A 14,148-nucleotide genomic window follows, 5' to 3' on the forward strand; every position below is an offset into this window, starting at 1 on the left:
ATGCGTGTGAGTGAGCACACCACACAATCTGGTGTGGCTCCATGTGAAAATGACCTACTTCCTGTTAGCCCACTCTCATACGGATTGCTTCTGTGTGGAGGAGTGAGGAGGAGGAGGAGGAGGAGGAGGAGGCTGTTTGGGGGGTGGGATGGGGGCGATGTGGTACAGTTAAGCGAAAGATGAGTTGTTGGTTTTTGAGCCCCTCTGTGTTGAAGAGATTCGTCGCGCATATGTTAGCTGTCTGCATGACATTCTTTGCTGTGTGTTCACCTGTCTGCTAGCACGCCTTCACCTGCAGTGAAGCATGCATGGCGTGCAGCTCTCAGTCTTTAATAATCCCAAAAGAAGCCCCGATGAGAGGTGACTATCAAAAGCCAATATTTGAGTGTGCAGACCAGATGCTCGTATAGGTGTTGCAAACACACAGGATGTTATTTATGGACGTCATCTGCTTTGCAACAAGAAAGTTTCTGCAGCATAAAAGGAACATCTCATTATATTTATATAATTTTAACGCTGTAATTTTTCTTTCTTTCAGATATGTACTAGAATTTAGAGATGCAACCTCACAAATCTATCATTGTCTAATTGCCAAGTCTTATTTTGATCCCGCTGTGCCCAACCTGAAAGGTTCCAGCCAAGAAAAACACTCAACTTTTCCACAATTCCATGCTGTCTCAAGCAGAACAGTTTGAAATAGGTGACAATTATTTTTTCACATCATATACAGATCACCTTTTACACATCTTTAACCAACCAACCTTAAACAAAGCATACATCTCTTCAGAGGTCATACAGAAAGGTGGCTTAGAGGGTCCTCTGTCTCACACTCCTACTTTTGTGGCACTGATTCCTGAAGGGAACCACATGTTCCCCCTACCTGATCCCAGAGTTAAGGGAGTGGTGGCTGAATGATTGACACAACACTAAATCTTGCCTAAAATACACTCAAGTGCTTAAATCTGTCACTGATTTAGGTTTGCTTCACTACGAGTTGCCATATTTCACAGCTATAGGCAACGACTGTCTTTTTCAGTCTTCACTCTGTGAATAGTTAGTGAGCCTCAAAATGTCAAAAATAACCAAACTTCAGTCAATGCATTTAATATTCATAAACTTTATTATAACATGAACTATCAAAATTTAAAAAAGAAGGAAGTACCAGTAGTTTGTTATTAACAAAATAAAGTCACAGCATGACCAGATAAATCATGACGATAAATCTTCATACATGGGTTTGACTATTTCACACTAAGGAAGGAAAAACTTGCAGGAATGTATGCATGCTCTTTTATGGTCATGAATTCCCACTTCAAAGCTCACACAGTCATATTTTATTAGCGCTTATGCATTTCTTTCAAGCTGTAGCTTCAGCCGGCAGCTCTTTTCATGAAGGAACAGAATTTTTAAAGACTGTCCTTTTTGGGGTTTAACCTCTGAATGTAGTAAAAAGCAACATTTACCCCATGGTTTATCAAATGTGGATTGTGGGTAAAACATGGGCATACCCATTTTGTCAGATCCTGAACTAATTATGCTAATTTTGGCTCTAGTTGTGTTTGCTGTTTTCAAGTAGTTACAAAAATTGTCTATTTGCTACAGCATAATGAGTTTTAACCAGTTTAAGTAAGGACTATGTGAAAAAAATTAAATCGCTTTTGTGCTTGGGGAAAAATAATACATTTTAGGCCTCTCTTGTAACCATTTTTGAGAAACTAAGGGAGGCAAAACATTACTTTTTAAAGAACTCCGTATGCTTACCTCCTTCAAGCTCTCAATCGGGGATCAGTCTCTTTTCGCCTCAAAAAAAGACATAAAAAGTGTAATTATGGCTCACATCAAAAGCTTAGCTTTCATGTTGAGCTGCCCCCCTCTCAACAGTGCACCCACCTGCTGTGTTGAATCAAATATGCACAAAAGACTGCAAAAACAACGTGGCGCTCTGGGGTTTCTCACTTCCAAGTCTCTCTGCTGTACAGTATTTAACTCCGGCGTTCTAAATAAAATGGCATAGCAATCTGTTAGCTCATTAATTTAGGTCATCTGTAAATAACTGCACTGATGAAGCAGGTATGCATTGTCAGGCATAATCCCTGCAACTTTCCCTGATTCTGGAGCGTGAATTCATTTAATCCAGCCTAATCCTGCCTCTTTTTCCTCTCTTGTTCCCATTTTTCTTAATTTTCTCCCCCTTCACTCTGCTTTTAAGTGCCCGAGGACCTGTCACTACAGGAGAGAGATGAGCTGTCCAACATACGGCGCAGGAAGAAGGAGCTGCTGGATGATATTGAAGTGAGTAACCGTTGTAATGTTTTCATTTGTAAATTAGAGCTATAAATCTCAGCAAATAGCAGTTTAATAGCACAAGCTATTTAGATACCTTTTTGCATTACAGGTAATACTAATATGAATATTATATCTGCATTTAAGGGCAAAGAGATAAATATTTAGTCTCAATGTATGTCATAAAAACAAAAATCGAGGTAATCAATCAAAAACTGAAAGGAAACTTAAATTGACTTCATGCACAACTACTTTTTATCCTGCTGTGGATCATAAGGCAGTGGGATATATGCTCATTTGGGAGGATCGGGAACAACAAAAATATTGACAAAGGAAGTATTTTGAGGAGTGGAACTCTACCAATTCTCAGCAGCTCTTTGTCCCAACTCTTCTTTCTCTTTCGGCTTTTCCCATCAGGGGTCGCCACAGCGAATCATCCTTTTCCACCTCACTCTATCATGGACATCTTCTACCCTAACATTAGCCAACTTCATGTCCTCTGTTAAGACATCCATGTATCTCCTCTTTGGCCGTCCTCTTGCCCTCCTGCCAGGCAGCTCCATCTCCAACATCCTTCTACCAATATATCCACTATCCCTCCTCTGAACATGTCCAAACCATCTCAGTCTGGCTTCTCTGACTTTGTCGCTAACACAGGCAACATGAGCCGTCCCTCTGATGTACTCGTTCCTTATCCTGTCTAACCTGGTCACTCCTAAGGAGAACCTCAACATCTTCATCTCCGCTACCTCCATCTCAGCCTCTTGTCTCTGTCTCACTGCTACCGTCTCTAACCCATAGAGCAGAGCTGGTCTCACCACTGTCTTGTACACCTTTCCTTTGAGTCTTGCTGGCACTCTTCTGTCACACAACACTCCTGACACTTTCCTCCAACCGCTCCAACCTGCCTGCACTCGCCTCTTCACCTCTTTTCCACACTCCCCATCACACTGAACTGTTGACCCCAAGTACTTAAACTCCTGCACCTTCTTCACCTCAGCCCCCTGTAACCTAACGCTTCTACCTTGATCCCTCTCGTTCAGACACATGTATTCTGTCTTACTACGACTGACCTTCATGCCTCTTCTTTCCAGAGCAAACCTCCACCTCTCTAGCTGTTCCTCCACCTGCTCTCTACTCTCACTGCAAATTACAATGTCATCCGCAAACATCATTGTCCAGGGAGATTCCTGTCTTACCTCGTCTGTCAGCCTGTCCATCAGCATAGCAAACAAAAAAGGACTCAAAGCTGATCCTTGGTGTAGTCCCACCTCCACCTTGAACTCCTCTGTCTGACCTACAGCACATCTCACCACCGTCATACTTCTCTCATACATGTCCTGAACTACTCTGACATACTTCTCTGCCACTCCAGACGACCTCATACAGTGCCACAGCTCCTCCCTCGGCACCCTGTCATACGCCTTCTCTAAATCTACGAACACACAATGCAGCTCCTTCTGACCTTCTCTGTACTTTTCCATCAACATTCTCAAAGCAAAAATGGCATCAGTGGTGCTCTTACGGGGCATGAAACCATACTGCTGCTCACAGATCTCCACCTTCTTCCTAAGCCTGGCTTCCACTACTCTTTCCCACAGCTTCATTGTGTGGCTCATCAACTTTATTCCTCTATAGTTGCTGCAGTTCTGCGTGTCACCCTTGTTCTTAAAGATCGGAACCAGAACGCTTCTCCTCCATTCCTCAGGCATCTTCTCACTCTCTAAAATCCTATTGAACAACCTTGTTAGAAATTCCACTGCTGCCTCTCCTAAGCACTTCCATACCTCCACAGGTAGGTCATCAGGACCAACGGCCTTTCCGCTCTTCATCCTTTTCAGAGCCTTCCTAACCTCATCCTTTCCAATCTCTGCTACTTCCTGCTCCACAACAACCACATCTTCCTCCCTTCTTTCCCTGTCATTTTCCACGTTCATCAGCTCCTCAAAATACTCCTTCCATCTTTTCTGTACACTCTCCTGGGTTGTTAGCACCTTTCCATCTCTGTCCTTAATCACCCTTATCTGTTGCACGTCCTTCCCATCTCTGTCTCTCTGTCTGGCTAGCCTGTACAAGTCCTTCTCTCCTTCCTTTGTGTCTAACCTGTCATATAGCTCATCGTAAGCCTTCTGTTTGGCCTTTGCCACCTCTCTCTTCACTCTACGCTGCGCTTCCTTGTACTCCTGTCTACCTTCCTCAGTCCTTTCTACATCCCACTTCTTTTTAGCCAACCTCTTCCTCTGGACGCATTCCTGTACTTCCTCATTCCACCACCAAGTCTCTTTACCGTCTTTCCTCTTTCCAGATGACACACCTAGCACCTTCCTACCTGTTTCCCTGATAATTTCTGCTGTAGTTTCCCAGTCATCTGGAAGCTCATCCTGACCACCCAGGACCTGTCTCAACTTCTGCCTAAATTCCTCACAAGTTTCTTCATTCTGTAGCTTCCACCACTTGGTCTTCTTTTCTGTTTTCCCTCTCTTCTTCTTCCTGACCTCCAGAGTCATCTTACACACCACCATGCGGTGCTGTCTGGCTACACTCTCTCCTACCACCACTTTGCAGTCATTAACCTCTCTCAAATGACCTCGTCTACATAGGATGTAGTCCACCTGAGTACTCCTACCTCCACTTCTGTATGTCACTCTATGTTCCTCTCTCTTCTGGAAGTAAGTGTTGACTACAGCCATTTCCATCCTCTTCGCAAAGTCCACCACCATCTGTCCCTCCAGATTCCTTTCCTTCACACCAAACCTGCCCATCACCTCCTCATCACCTCTATTGCCCTCACCAACATGCCCATTAAAGTCTGCTCCAATAACAACTCTCTCTCCTCTGGGGAAACTCTGTATGACCTCATCCAACTCACTCCAGAATCTCTCCTTCACTTCTAACTCACAGCCAACCTGTGGCGCATACCCACTGACTACATTCACCATCACCCCTTCGATTTCTAACTTTAAGCTCATCATCCTGTCTGAGACTCTTTTCACCTCTAGAACACTGTTTACAAACTCCCCCTTCAGAATCACTCCTACCCCGTTTCTCTTCCTATCAACACCATGATAGAACAGTTTGTATCCTCCTCCAATACTACGTGCCTTGCTGCCCTTCCACCTTGTCTCCTGCACACACAGTACATCTACCTTCCTTCTCTCCATCATGTCTGCCAGCTCTCTGCCTTTCCCTGTCATTGTGCCAACGTTAAGAGTCCCTATTCTCAAACCTATGTTCCTGCCTTTTCCCTTCTCTCTCTGGCCACGGACCCTTCTGCCTCCCCTCTTTCTTCCACCAACAGTAGTCAAATTTCCACCGACACCCTGTAGGTTAACAGCATCGGTGGCGGTCGTTGTTAACCCGGGCCTCGACCGATCCAGTATGTCTAAAGTGTTGTGGATGATTCGCATGGTTATTTTGGCAATTTTTACGCCGGATGCCCTTCCTGACGCAACCCTCTCTATTTATCCGGGCTTGGGACCGGCACAGAGGCAACTGGCTTGCAACCCCTGTGGCTAGATTTGTCCCAACTATTCTCCATTTTTATTTTCTCCTAAATTCTCCAAACTTTACTTGTCTCCGCTAGCTAAACCCCCCTATTATCCATGAGGACTGCAAGCAACCACACTTTAATAAAACATAGATAGGCTTTTAAGATTTATGAATGAATATTTTTGTCTGCAGCGGCTGAAGTTTGAAATCGCAGAGGTGATGACTGAGATTGAGCAACTAACCTGCGTGGGCGAGAGGTGAGTTTTGGTTGTCTGGAAACCCATCTGCACATGCATGTTCATTAATGAATCAATTCTGTTTTTCTTTTAAGTTGCATGTTTCATTTCAATGACGGTGTATACTAACTTTACTGTCTCTTTCACCTTTTCCTTCTATCCCACTCAAAAATATAAGTAAAAAGACAAATAAATGGTACCTTTTTGATTTATTCACTTCCTAAAACTGCAAAAATTGAATCTTAAGAAAGTAAAAAGACTTGTTTCTAAAAAAAAAAGGGGTCCTATTATCTATCTTGCAAATAATCTAATCATTAAGATTTTCAATAATCTTAGTTTGAGAAAACATGTCACGGTGGCTAAAATTCTTTTTTTTTTTTTTTTATAAGAATTTTTGGTGAGACTATTTTTCTAACCCCGATGGCAGATTTATTTTCTTATTTTGAGAAAATCTGCCAATGGGGCAAGAATTTTTTTACTTTTTTCCGAGGGGCCTGTTTTTGCACAGGCAATGCTTGCAAATCCTCTGTCAGTTGACGTTCCACCAAGAGGTGCATACATAAAAACTTGCTTTGAAAAAAAAAATGTTTTTATTGTTTCGAGGTGCAAAGACAGGTCAATATTTAATAAATGTGTCTCTCTACTTCCTCTTTTGTGTCACACACCTGTCATGTGTGTGTCTAGATGTTAATCATTCATTGTCAGTGGGACGTCCCCTTAACCAAATATTAGTCAAAGAGCCTGTATTCAAATGTGATTGGTGGATAAAGTCAAGCGAGGCCCTGCATCTGCCTCGGCGGTGCGTGTCTCAGGTGCACACAAAGGTGTAGAGCTCCCGGTGGGCTGCTGTTGTGTGTCTTGAGGATTTGTTTGCATTCAAATGGGAAGTAACGTTCTCCCAGCAGCTGCAAGAAGAACAAGATGCACTTCTGCTGTTTACACGTGTAAAGGGTTATTGCTGTGGCTCAGCACTGGCATTTATTGTGTTTAACTTGCCAACTTTTCATTGGACAGAAGGGTAAATAACCGTTTAACCCTGTCACCGACTGACATACTTAGCAAACAAAGCAGCCTGGAGCCGAGACCACACCCCACTGTTGTTGAATGAAGGTGTCTGACTTATTTCTCGCATTTTTTGTCTGTTCTGTTGCAGCAAAACCACACAAAGAAATAAACAGATTGCCATGGGTAGGAAGAAATTCAACATGGATCCTAAAAAGGTCAGATTGATGTGGATCTGTGAGTCAGAATTAATAAAACGGCTTCTGCTTGATGACTTTAAACTACAAACTATCAAAAACACACAAACAATGATTTAAATAAGTAACAGGCAATATATTTTACATTTTTTGTAGGGAATCCAGTTTCTTTTGGAGAATGATCTCCTCCAGAACACCCCAGAAGACATAGCGCAGTTCCTGTACAAAGGCGAGGGGCTGAACAAAACGGTCATCGGGGACTACTTAGGGGAAAGGTGAGCGCTCCGGTTTTCTCTCTGTATCCCTTCAACTTCTTTTTTTTTCTTTTTCATTTCCCCATCCCTCTGTCAGATGGGCTCTTCCTGCATGCAGACAAAAGGCATAAAGCTCCAGGAAGTCAGTAGTCTGGATTTATGGAGCAGAGCAGCTACAGGAGACTGTGACCCTGAAATAACTGAGGGGACATGTGGTTCTTATCTGAAGGGAGGTCATGGGGGTGTCAAAACAATTGAGGCAGCTCAGGTGCTTCATGCGTGGAAGTATTGCTGAATTTGCTGCATTTAATCTTTCATCGCAACCCCAAAAATATGTTCTAGTTCCGCATCTGTTTCTGCTGTTGTCATCTGAACAAAAGGTATTTAAATAATTCAACTCTTGTGCTCCTGCTCTTCTCCAGGGACGACTTTAACATCAAGGTGCTTCAGGCGTTTGTGGAGCTTCATGAGTTTGCAGACCTCAACCTCGTTCAAGCCTTAAGGTGAGCAAAGCAGAAGTTGACCGGAGTGGTTGGTCTTTGTTTAGTTTGGTTCTTGTGGTGAAAACTACGTTTTCCCCAAAAATTAATTAAAAAACACAACAAAAAATACTTTCAAGAAGCCGCAATTGTCAGAAAATTGATGACAAATCACAGTATCATAAAAAAAGTTGAAGAAGATTTGACAATGACATCTTTAGGACAATGATTCTTAACTTTGGAGGCCCAGCCAGAAGCCCCTAAATAAAAATGGATTTAGAGGAGGAGGACAGATCAGAACACACCAAAGCATAAACATAGGACTAAAATCCCCCACCATTACGACAGAAAGGGCACACAATATAACTATTTCATGCATTTATTTTTAGATTTTCTTCGATTTCTAATGCTTTTTTATAGTGTTTTTTTTAAAGTTTCCTATTTACAGCAGTAGATGTTTTTGCTGAATGTGTCACCAGCTTCACCTGCTGCTGTTTCTCAGCGGGGTGTTAATGTTTTTTCCAAACACAGCCCTGTTTTCTGTACGCTTTCACCCATCACATTCTTGTTTTCTCAGGTCTTCCTGTTTTTGTACTGGAAAAGCAAAATTGACTGATGCTTCTTCAGATTACCTGCTCTGTTAATTGCTCTCTTGATCTACAGCAAATCTTTAGATTCAAAGTTGATTTACAGCAAATCGTTAAATGTCTTCTTCCTCTGTGCTGCTGCAGGCAGTTTCTGTGGAGCTTCAGACTTCCTGGAGAAGCCCAGAAGATTGATCGTATGATGGAGGCGTTTGCCTCCAGGTACTGCCAGTGCAATCCTGGCGTCTTCCAGTCCACAGGTACGGTACTTCACTTACAACCCACTCACCCTCTGCAGACTCATGAGTCAGCCCAGACAGACAGCATGTGTCAGAAAGACTGCCCACCCCCACCCAACCTGGATCAATGATTCGAACTGCCCCCTCTTTGTGCAAATGTTTCCATGTGGCCCCAAATCAAGATTTTCTGGCTGCATACAGTAGACTCTCACCTTAAAAAAAAAAAAACTTAATTTAAGACCAATTTTGAACTTGAGTGCACATTTAATTCCATTACTTTACTTATTTTCTGCTGTAGATGCTTTTTTTTTGTGCGGGTTGCTCTCCGACGCCAGAGCGTCCAGCATCTGCATCCCCAGCTGAGATAATAAGATTGATCTCGGGTTATTAATAGTCTTTAGCGGGGTTGTGGCTCTTTCTCCCCTGCTCCTGCGTGACAGGTCAAGTCGGGGGTATTGATGCGGTGCTGCGGCATCAAAGCCAGACGGACTTATTGGTCGTCTCTCAAGACCAGAGCACACAGGGTTATAAATCACCGCACGAATGATGTTGACTGAAGCCGTTAGTGCGAGGATGGATGAGGCGGAGGGTGCGAGAGTTATGGCGTGTGGGAGCAGCGAATCAAACATAGGTGTTTGTTGGGGGGTTTTCTCCTGGAAAAATGGCATGTTTCTTTAATTTGATGAAACTTTATTGACAAATGAAGCGTAGACAATAAACAATGAATAATGAGTGGAAATATTCCATATAAACATTTCTCAGCAATCCCTTGACCTCAAATGCACACAGGTGTGGACTTTTTTTGTGTGTTTACCTCCACAGATACCTGCTACGTTCTGTCTTTTGCCATTATTATGCTGAACACCAGCCTTCACAATCCCAACGTCAGGGACAAACCCCCAGTGGAGCGCTTCATCTCCATGAACAGAGGGATCAATGAGGGGGGGGACCTCCCAGAGGACCTACTCAGGGTGAGAACTCTATTAGTTTGTTAGGTTGATGAAATGTTTTATGCATTTTGAAGTGTGGATTTTGCTGACTTCAATTGTGTGTTGTTGTTTTTTTTTCAATATAAAAAAAGAATCAAAACTGAAGCAGAGTCTCAGATGAGATGTTGTAGCTTGTCAAAATAAGATCTAAAAGATGGATGGTGTTGCCAGTGATCTTTTGTGATTTTGAAAAAGAAAAAAAAAAAAGATGTTTAAAAAGGCAGATCTACACCCACACACTCCAGGCTGACATCTGTAACAAAGTGGTGCCAGCATCATTTTCAAACAAACACTTGGTTAAAAACACTCTCAGGCCCCCAACAGAGGAATGAATCATTTCAGACTCTGCATCAATCCCTGTCGGAGCCATGTTTACCGCATGGCAACTCTAGATGCTGGATTTGAAGGTGTGCTTTTCCTTTCTTTCACATCCCCCACTTTTTTCCCCCCTGTAGAATCTATACGACAGCATCAAGAGCGAACCCTTTAAGATCCCAGAGGACGATGGGAACGACCTGACTCATACGTTCTTCAACCCAGACAGAGAAGGCTGGCTGCTTAAATTAGGTTAGTCTGAGTCTCCCCCTGCATTCAGCTGCCAAGAGAATGAGGCTTGTTTACTTTACTTTGTTTGATTTTTTCTCTGCCCTACAACAGCGCCGTCATCATTGGAGAGATTCTGTACAGTTTAGATTAAGGTTTAAGGGTTAGGGTTACGCTCATAAATACTCAAATGTGACAAAGTCCATGGAAGCAGAAAGTTGTGGTTAAGAAAAAGCTAGTCTAAACTCTCACCCAAAACTTGTTTCTTATGTGTTTGTTGCAGTCTGTTGCTCTTCTCTTTTATTTTGGTTCTATTGCAACTCTTATTACAAACTTTTTGCACTAGTTTGTCAAAATCTACGATCATGTAACCTGAAGTTATTGAAGACTTTTCGTGTTTGGCAACTTTTCCCTTTTGGAGGTCAAATTCCAATTTAAACCTGTATTTGGAGGCAAAATACAAACTCATACTTTTTGGATTGAAGACCCACTCTGATCGTCTTTGATCGATTGTAAAAAAATGTTCCAAGTGGCCTTTTAATTATGATTAAATCTGTTTTTAAACAAAATTAAAAAAAAAAAAACCTGTGTTGATTTCTAGGACATAGTTTTTTGCAGAGCGGCAGGAATACATGAAAAGTTTGCCTCTGAGATCTGGGCGAGACTATTGGCATGGAGTAAGCCCGCCCTCACTTCCCATCACCCATCTGTTTTTAGATAGTTTCCCATTTGCTTAAAGCCCCTCAACCCCAACCAAACATTAACAATGCAACAAAAATGGCTAGCAATATTGGAGCTATTCAGCTGTACAGTCTTGTGCCAGATTTCAGCTCAGACGAGGAAAACAAAGACGTTCATGAATCTATTTGTCTGCAAGTGGATCCATCAGAATGGAGCAGAGCAGGGAGCTTGTGGTCGATTGCAGCTTCTTCATCAAACTTTCCTCAAGCTTTTTTTAAACAGCATGTTTTCGTCTGCTCCTGATTCACAACGATTTCAATAAAGGAATACTCATAAATGTAAAATAAGCTTAATTTTCTCCATATACTGTATGTCCTACCACATCAGAAAAATGCTACGAGAAATGTAGGAAAACACCACAAACGCAAATTTCATCAGGGTGGGTCTTCAAAATCTTTCTTACACATACGCTCTTTCAGTTTCACACATGTTTTTGATTTCAATCACACCTCAACATTTGTTGTTCCAGCAATGACAACATCGTTTCCTTGCATTTTACCACTATTTCTTTTTCCAACATTTAAAGCTTTACTGGCTACGTTTACTGAGCATAATGGGTGTTGAGTGGCCTGGATGCTGTTTAGGTTAAAGGGCAAACTCACCACAGGTGGTTAGTTTAACTACCCACACACACACCTGGCTTTGACCTGCACATTCTTTTACCCCTGTGTAACGTCTCCGTGGTCTCATCAAGCCAGCAAGCACGAATGCAAATAATCCCATTGTGAATCACAGACCTAACATGATTACATTTTAGTACAGCTCCTCCCTGGAGCCATTTCCCGCACTGGTTCTCACAATAATATTTCCAATTTCACTCTCTAAAAATAAACCCCGGAGGACGAGGAGGAATAGATGCCTTTTTAGTGAACCCCTTTATGCAGAGCGGAAATTTGCCTGTGCTAATTCAATAGCCAGAATCTAGTGATACGTAGGGAAAGTCAGGTCTGCGGTAATTAACCGTGTCCCAAATAGGCTCGGGTGAAAGTCCGAAAAAAACCCAGCAAGGAAATCCTGGAGGAAACATAAAAGTGCAGAAAAGGCATTCTTTGCATTCTTGCAAGTTTGAAGATCTTTTTTTTTTTTTAAAGCAAAAAATGTCGAAGAGAACAAAAAAGGCAATAGATTTAATCTTTGCTTTGAATAGATATTTTTTGGGGAATTTTGTGTTTGTGTGTGTGTGTGTTATCCTTCAGGGCTTCCTCAGTGCCATGTTGAGTTCGTGTCAAAACGCTGAGCTTGCTCCCCTTCTGTGGTCTGTCATACGAATAAGGAGTCAGTTATATTTAATTAGTTATTTGAGTCATCATTTAAAAGCGCTCAGAGCTGTGTGGGATGATGAACGTCGATTATATTCACCAACAAACAAGCTTTCTTTTAGGAATCTGAAAAGCACATGTTCTTCCTTTTTATTGTTTTAGAGGTAAAACCTCTTTCCTACCAAATTAAAATTACAGAAAAAATATCAGATTGATGTTTTTAAATGTTCAGATTGTTTTTTAAAGGTCAGTTAAGTAATTAGATCATTACCTGGACACTGGTTACAATTTTTACACCACAACACCTACTAATAAAGCAGTAATAGCCACTCCTAAAGCATGAATGTGGGTTTTTAGAGGAGAGTGCCATGCATTTGGGTCAACTTCATTAAAAGAACATCACACATCCTGCTGTTTTTCCTGACGGGAGATGGCTGGTCTGTCACTGGGGGCGTTGTGTCACTTCCTCTGTCCTTTCTGTCTTCCTGTTAGGAGGACGCGTAAAAACCTGGAAGAGGAGGTGGTTCATCCTGACCGACAACTGCCTCTACTACTTTGAGTACACAACTGTGAGTCTCAAGAGCTTATAGAACTTACAGAGCCATATAGAGCTTAGAAACATAGAGCTGCTGCTGCTGTCTTTGAGAGCAGGACAGTGTTTGCTCCTCTAAAATCAGAGCTTATTCCAAGGCACCAGAACACAAGCCAGTTTTTTGGATGTGGATAATTCAAAAAGTTGTTGGTATAAAACTGGAGGTTTCTTCATCACTGTGTGGAAAGTTGTCTGACTTTTTCCTTAATGTGTCTCAATGTCAATGTCTTATTGCAAGACAATCTAGATCAGAAAGCATTTGATGCAGCATAAAAACAAAATTATAACATTAACCTCGATCAAAACATGTCTGACCCAATCACCTTCAAAAACCACACTTGTTCTGGTCTTCTGAGTTTCAAAAGGAGGTGATGCAACACAGCACCAAACAGTCTGATCCTCAGTGTTGCAGATCTGTTTCTGCCACATATTTAAAGATGCATTACAACATGATAGACAACAGGATCCATCCCTTTTCTGCTTTCATTTCCCCTCTCCCCATCCGTTTTTATTCTCTTTTTTTGTTGTTGTTAGATTTCCACTCAGATCGACTTTCTGTAACTTTGCTGTTATTCTTCCTTTCCCTGCCAGGACAAAGAGCCTCGCGGGATCATCCCACTGGAAAATCTCAGCATCAGGGAGGTGGATGAGCCCAGAAAACCTGTGAGTGCTACTTTATCAGATATCAGTCTTTGCTCCACTATCTGTCACTCCTGTTGCCCCCTTGACTGAAACCATGTATGTGCCTTGCCATCACATCCAGAACTGTTTCGAGCTGTACAATCCCAATCACAAAGGCCAGGTGATCAAAGCCTGCAAGACGGAAGCAGACGGACGGGTTGTTGAGGGCAACCATGTGGTCTACAGGATATCAGCCCCTACAGCTGAGGAGAAGGAGGAGTGGATTAAATCCATCAAGTAAGACTTTTTATTTTTTTATATCAGGTTATAACTTAGATTTAGTTGATTCAGCATTTAGAACTTGCATTACACTTTTAATGGACTAGTCCCAACATTTTTATTTTGTACACACTTTTATTTTGAACATGAAATTAATTCATTTTATGCTTTTTTGTCTTTCTGGCATCAAATTTACGAACAAATTGCACTGGATTTGCTGTTGGTTCAATATTAAGCTACATGTTCTTGAACTTTTTCTATAAAATAAAATACACTGACATCCATCCAGCAATATTTGCTCCCTATGGTATTTTATAAAGCCTTTGATATTAGCAATAGCCCTTTTTTAGTCATGGCGGCT

At 41.9% G+C, this 14,148-nt stretch overlaps 1 protein-coding gene across 1 annotated transcript in view; it reads left to right on the plus strand.

Annotated features, from left to right (window-relative positions):
* The window catches only part of LOC101158948 (cytohesin-3), a 32,925-nt gene that overhangs the window by 15,310 nt on the left and 3,467 nt on the right, over positions 1-14,148 (plus strand). Inside the window, exons 2-12 of the mRNA XM_011478211.3 lie at positions 2,210-2,292; positions 5,965-6,029; positions 7,162-7,228; positions 7,364-7,482; positions 7,884-7,964; positions 8,672-8,784; positions 9,586-9,734; positions 10,208-10,319; positions 12,788-12,864; positions 13,479-13,550; positions 13,651-13,805. Of these exons, the coding sequence (XP_011476513.1) occupies positions 2,210-2,292; positions 5,965-6,029; positions 7,162-7,228; positions 7,364-7,482; positions 7,884-7,964; positions 8,672-8,784; positions 9,586-9,734; positions 10,208-10,319; positions 12,788-12,864; positions 13,479-13,550; positions 13,651-13,805 (1,093 nt within the window). The remainder of the gene's footprint in view (positions 1-2,209; positions 2,293-5,964; positions 6,030-7,161; positions 7,229-7,363; positions 7,483-7,883; positions 7,965-8,671; positions 8,785-9,585; positions 9,735-10,207; positions 10,320-12,787; positions 12,865-13,478; positions 13,551-13,650; positions 13,806-14,148) is intronic.

Source organism: Oryzias latipes, chromosome 8 (genome assembly GCF_002234675.1).
Source record: "Oryzias latipes chromosome 8, ASM223467v1".
NCBI classification, from domain to species: domain Eukaryota; kingdom Metazoa; phylum Chordata; class Actinopteri; order Beloniformes; family Adrianichthyidae; genus Oryzias; species Oryzias latipes.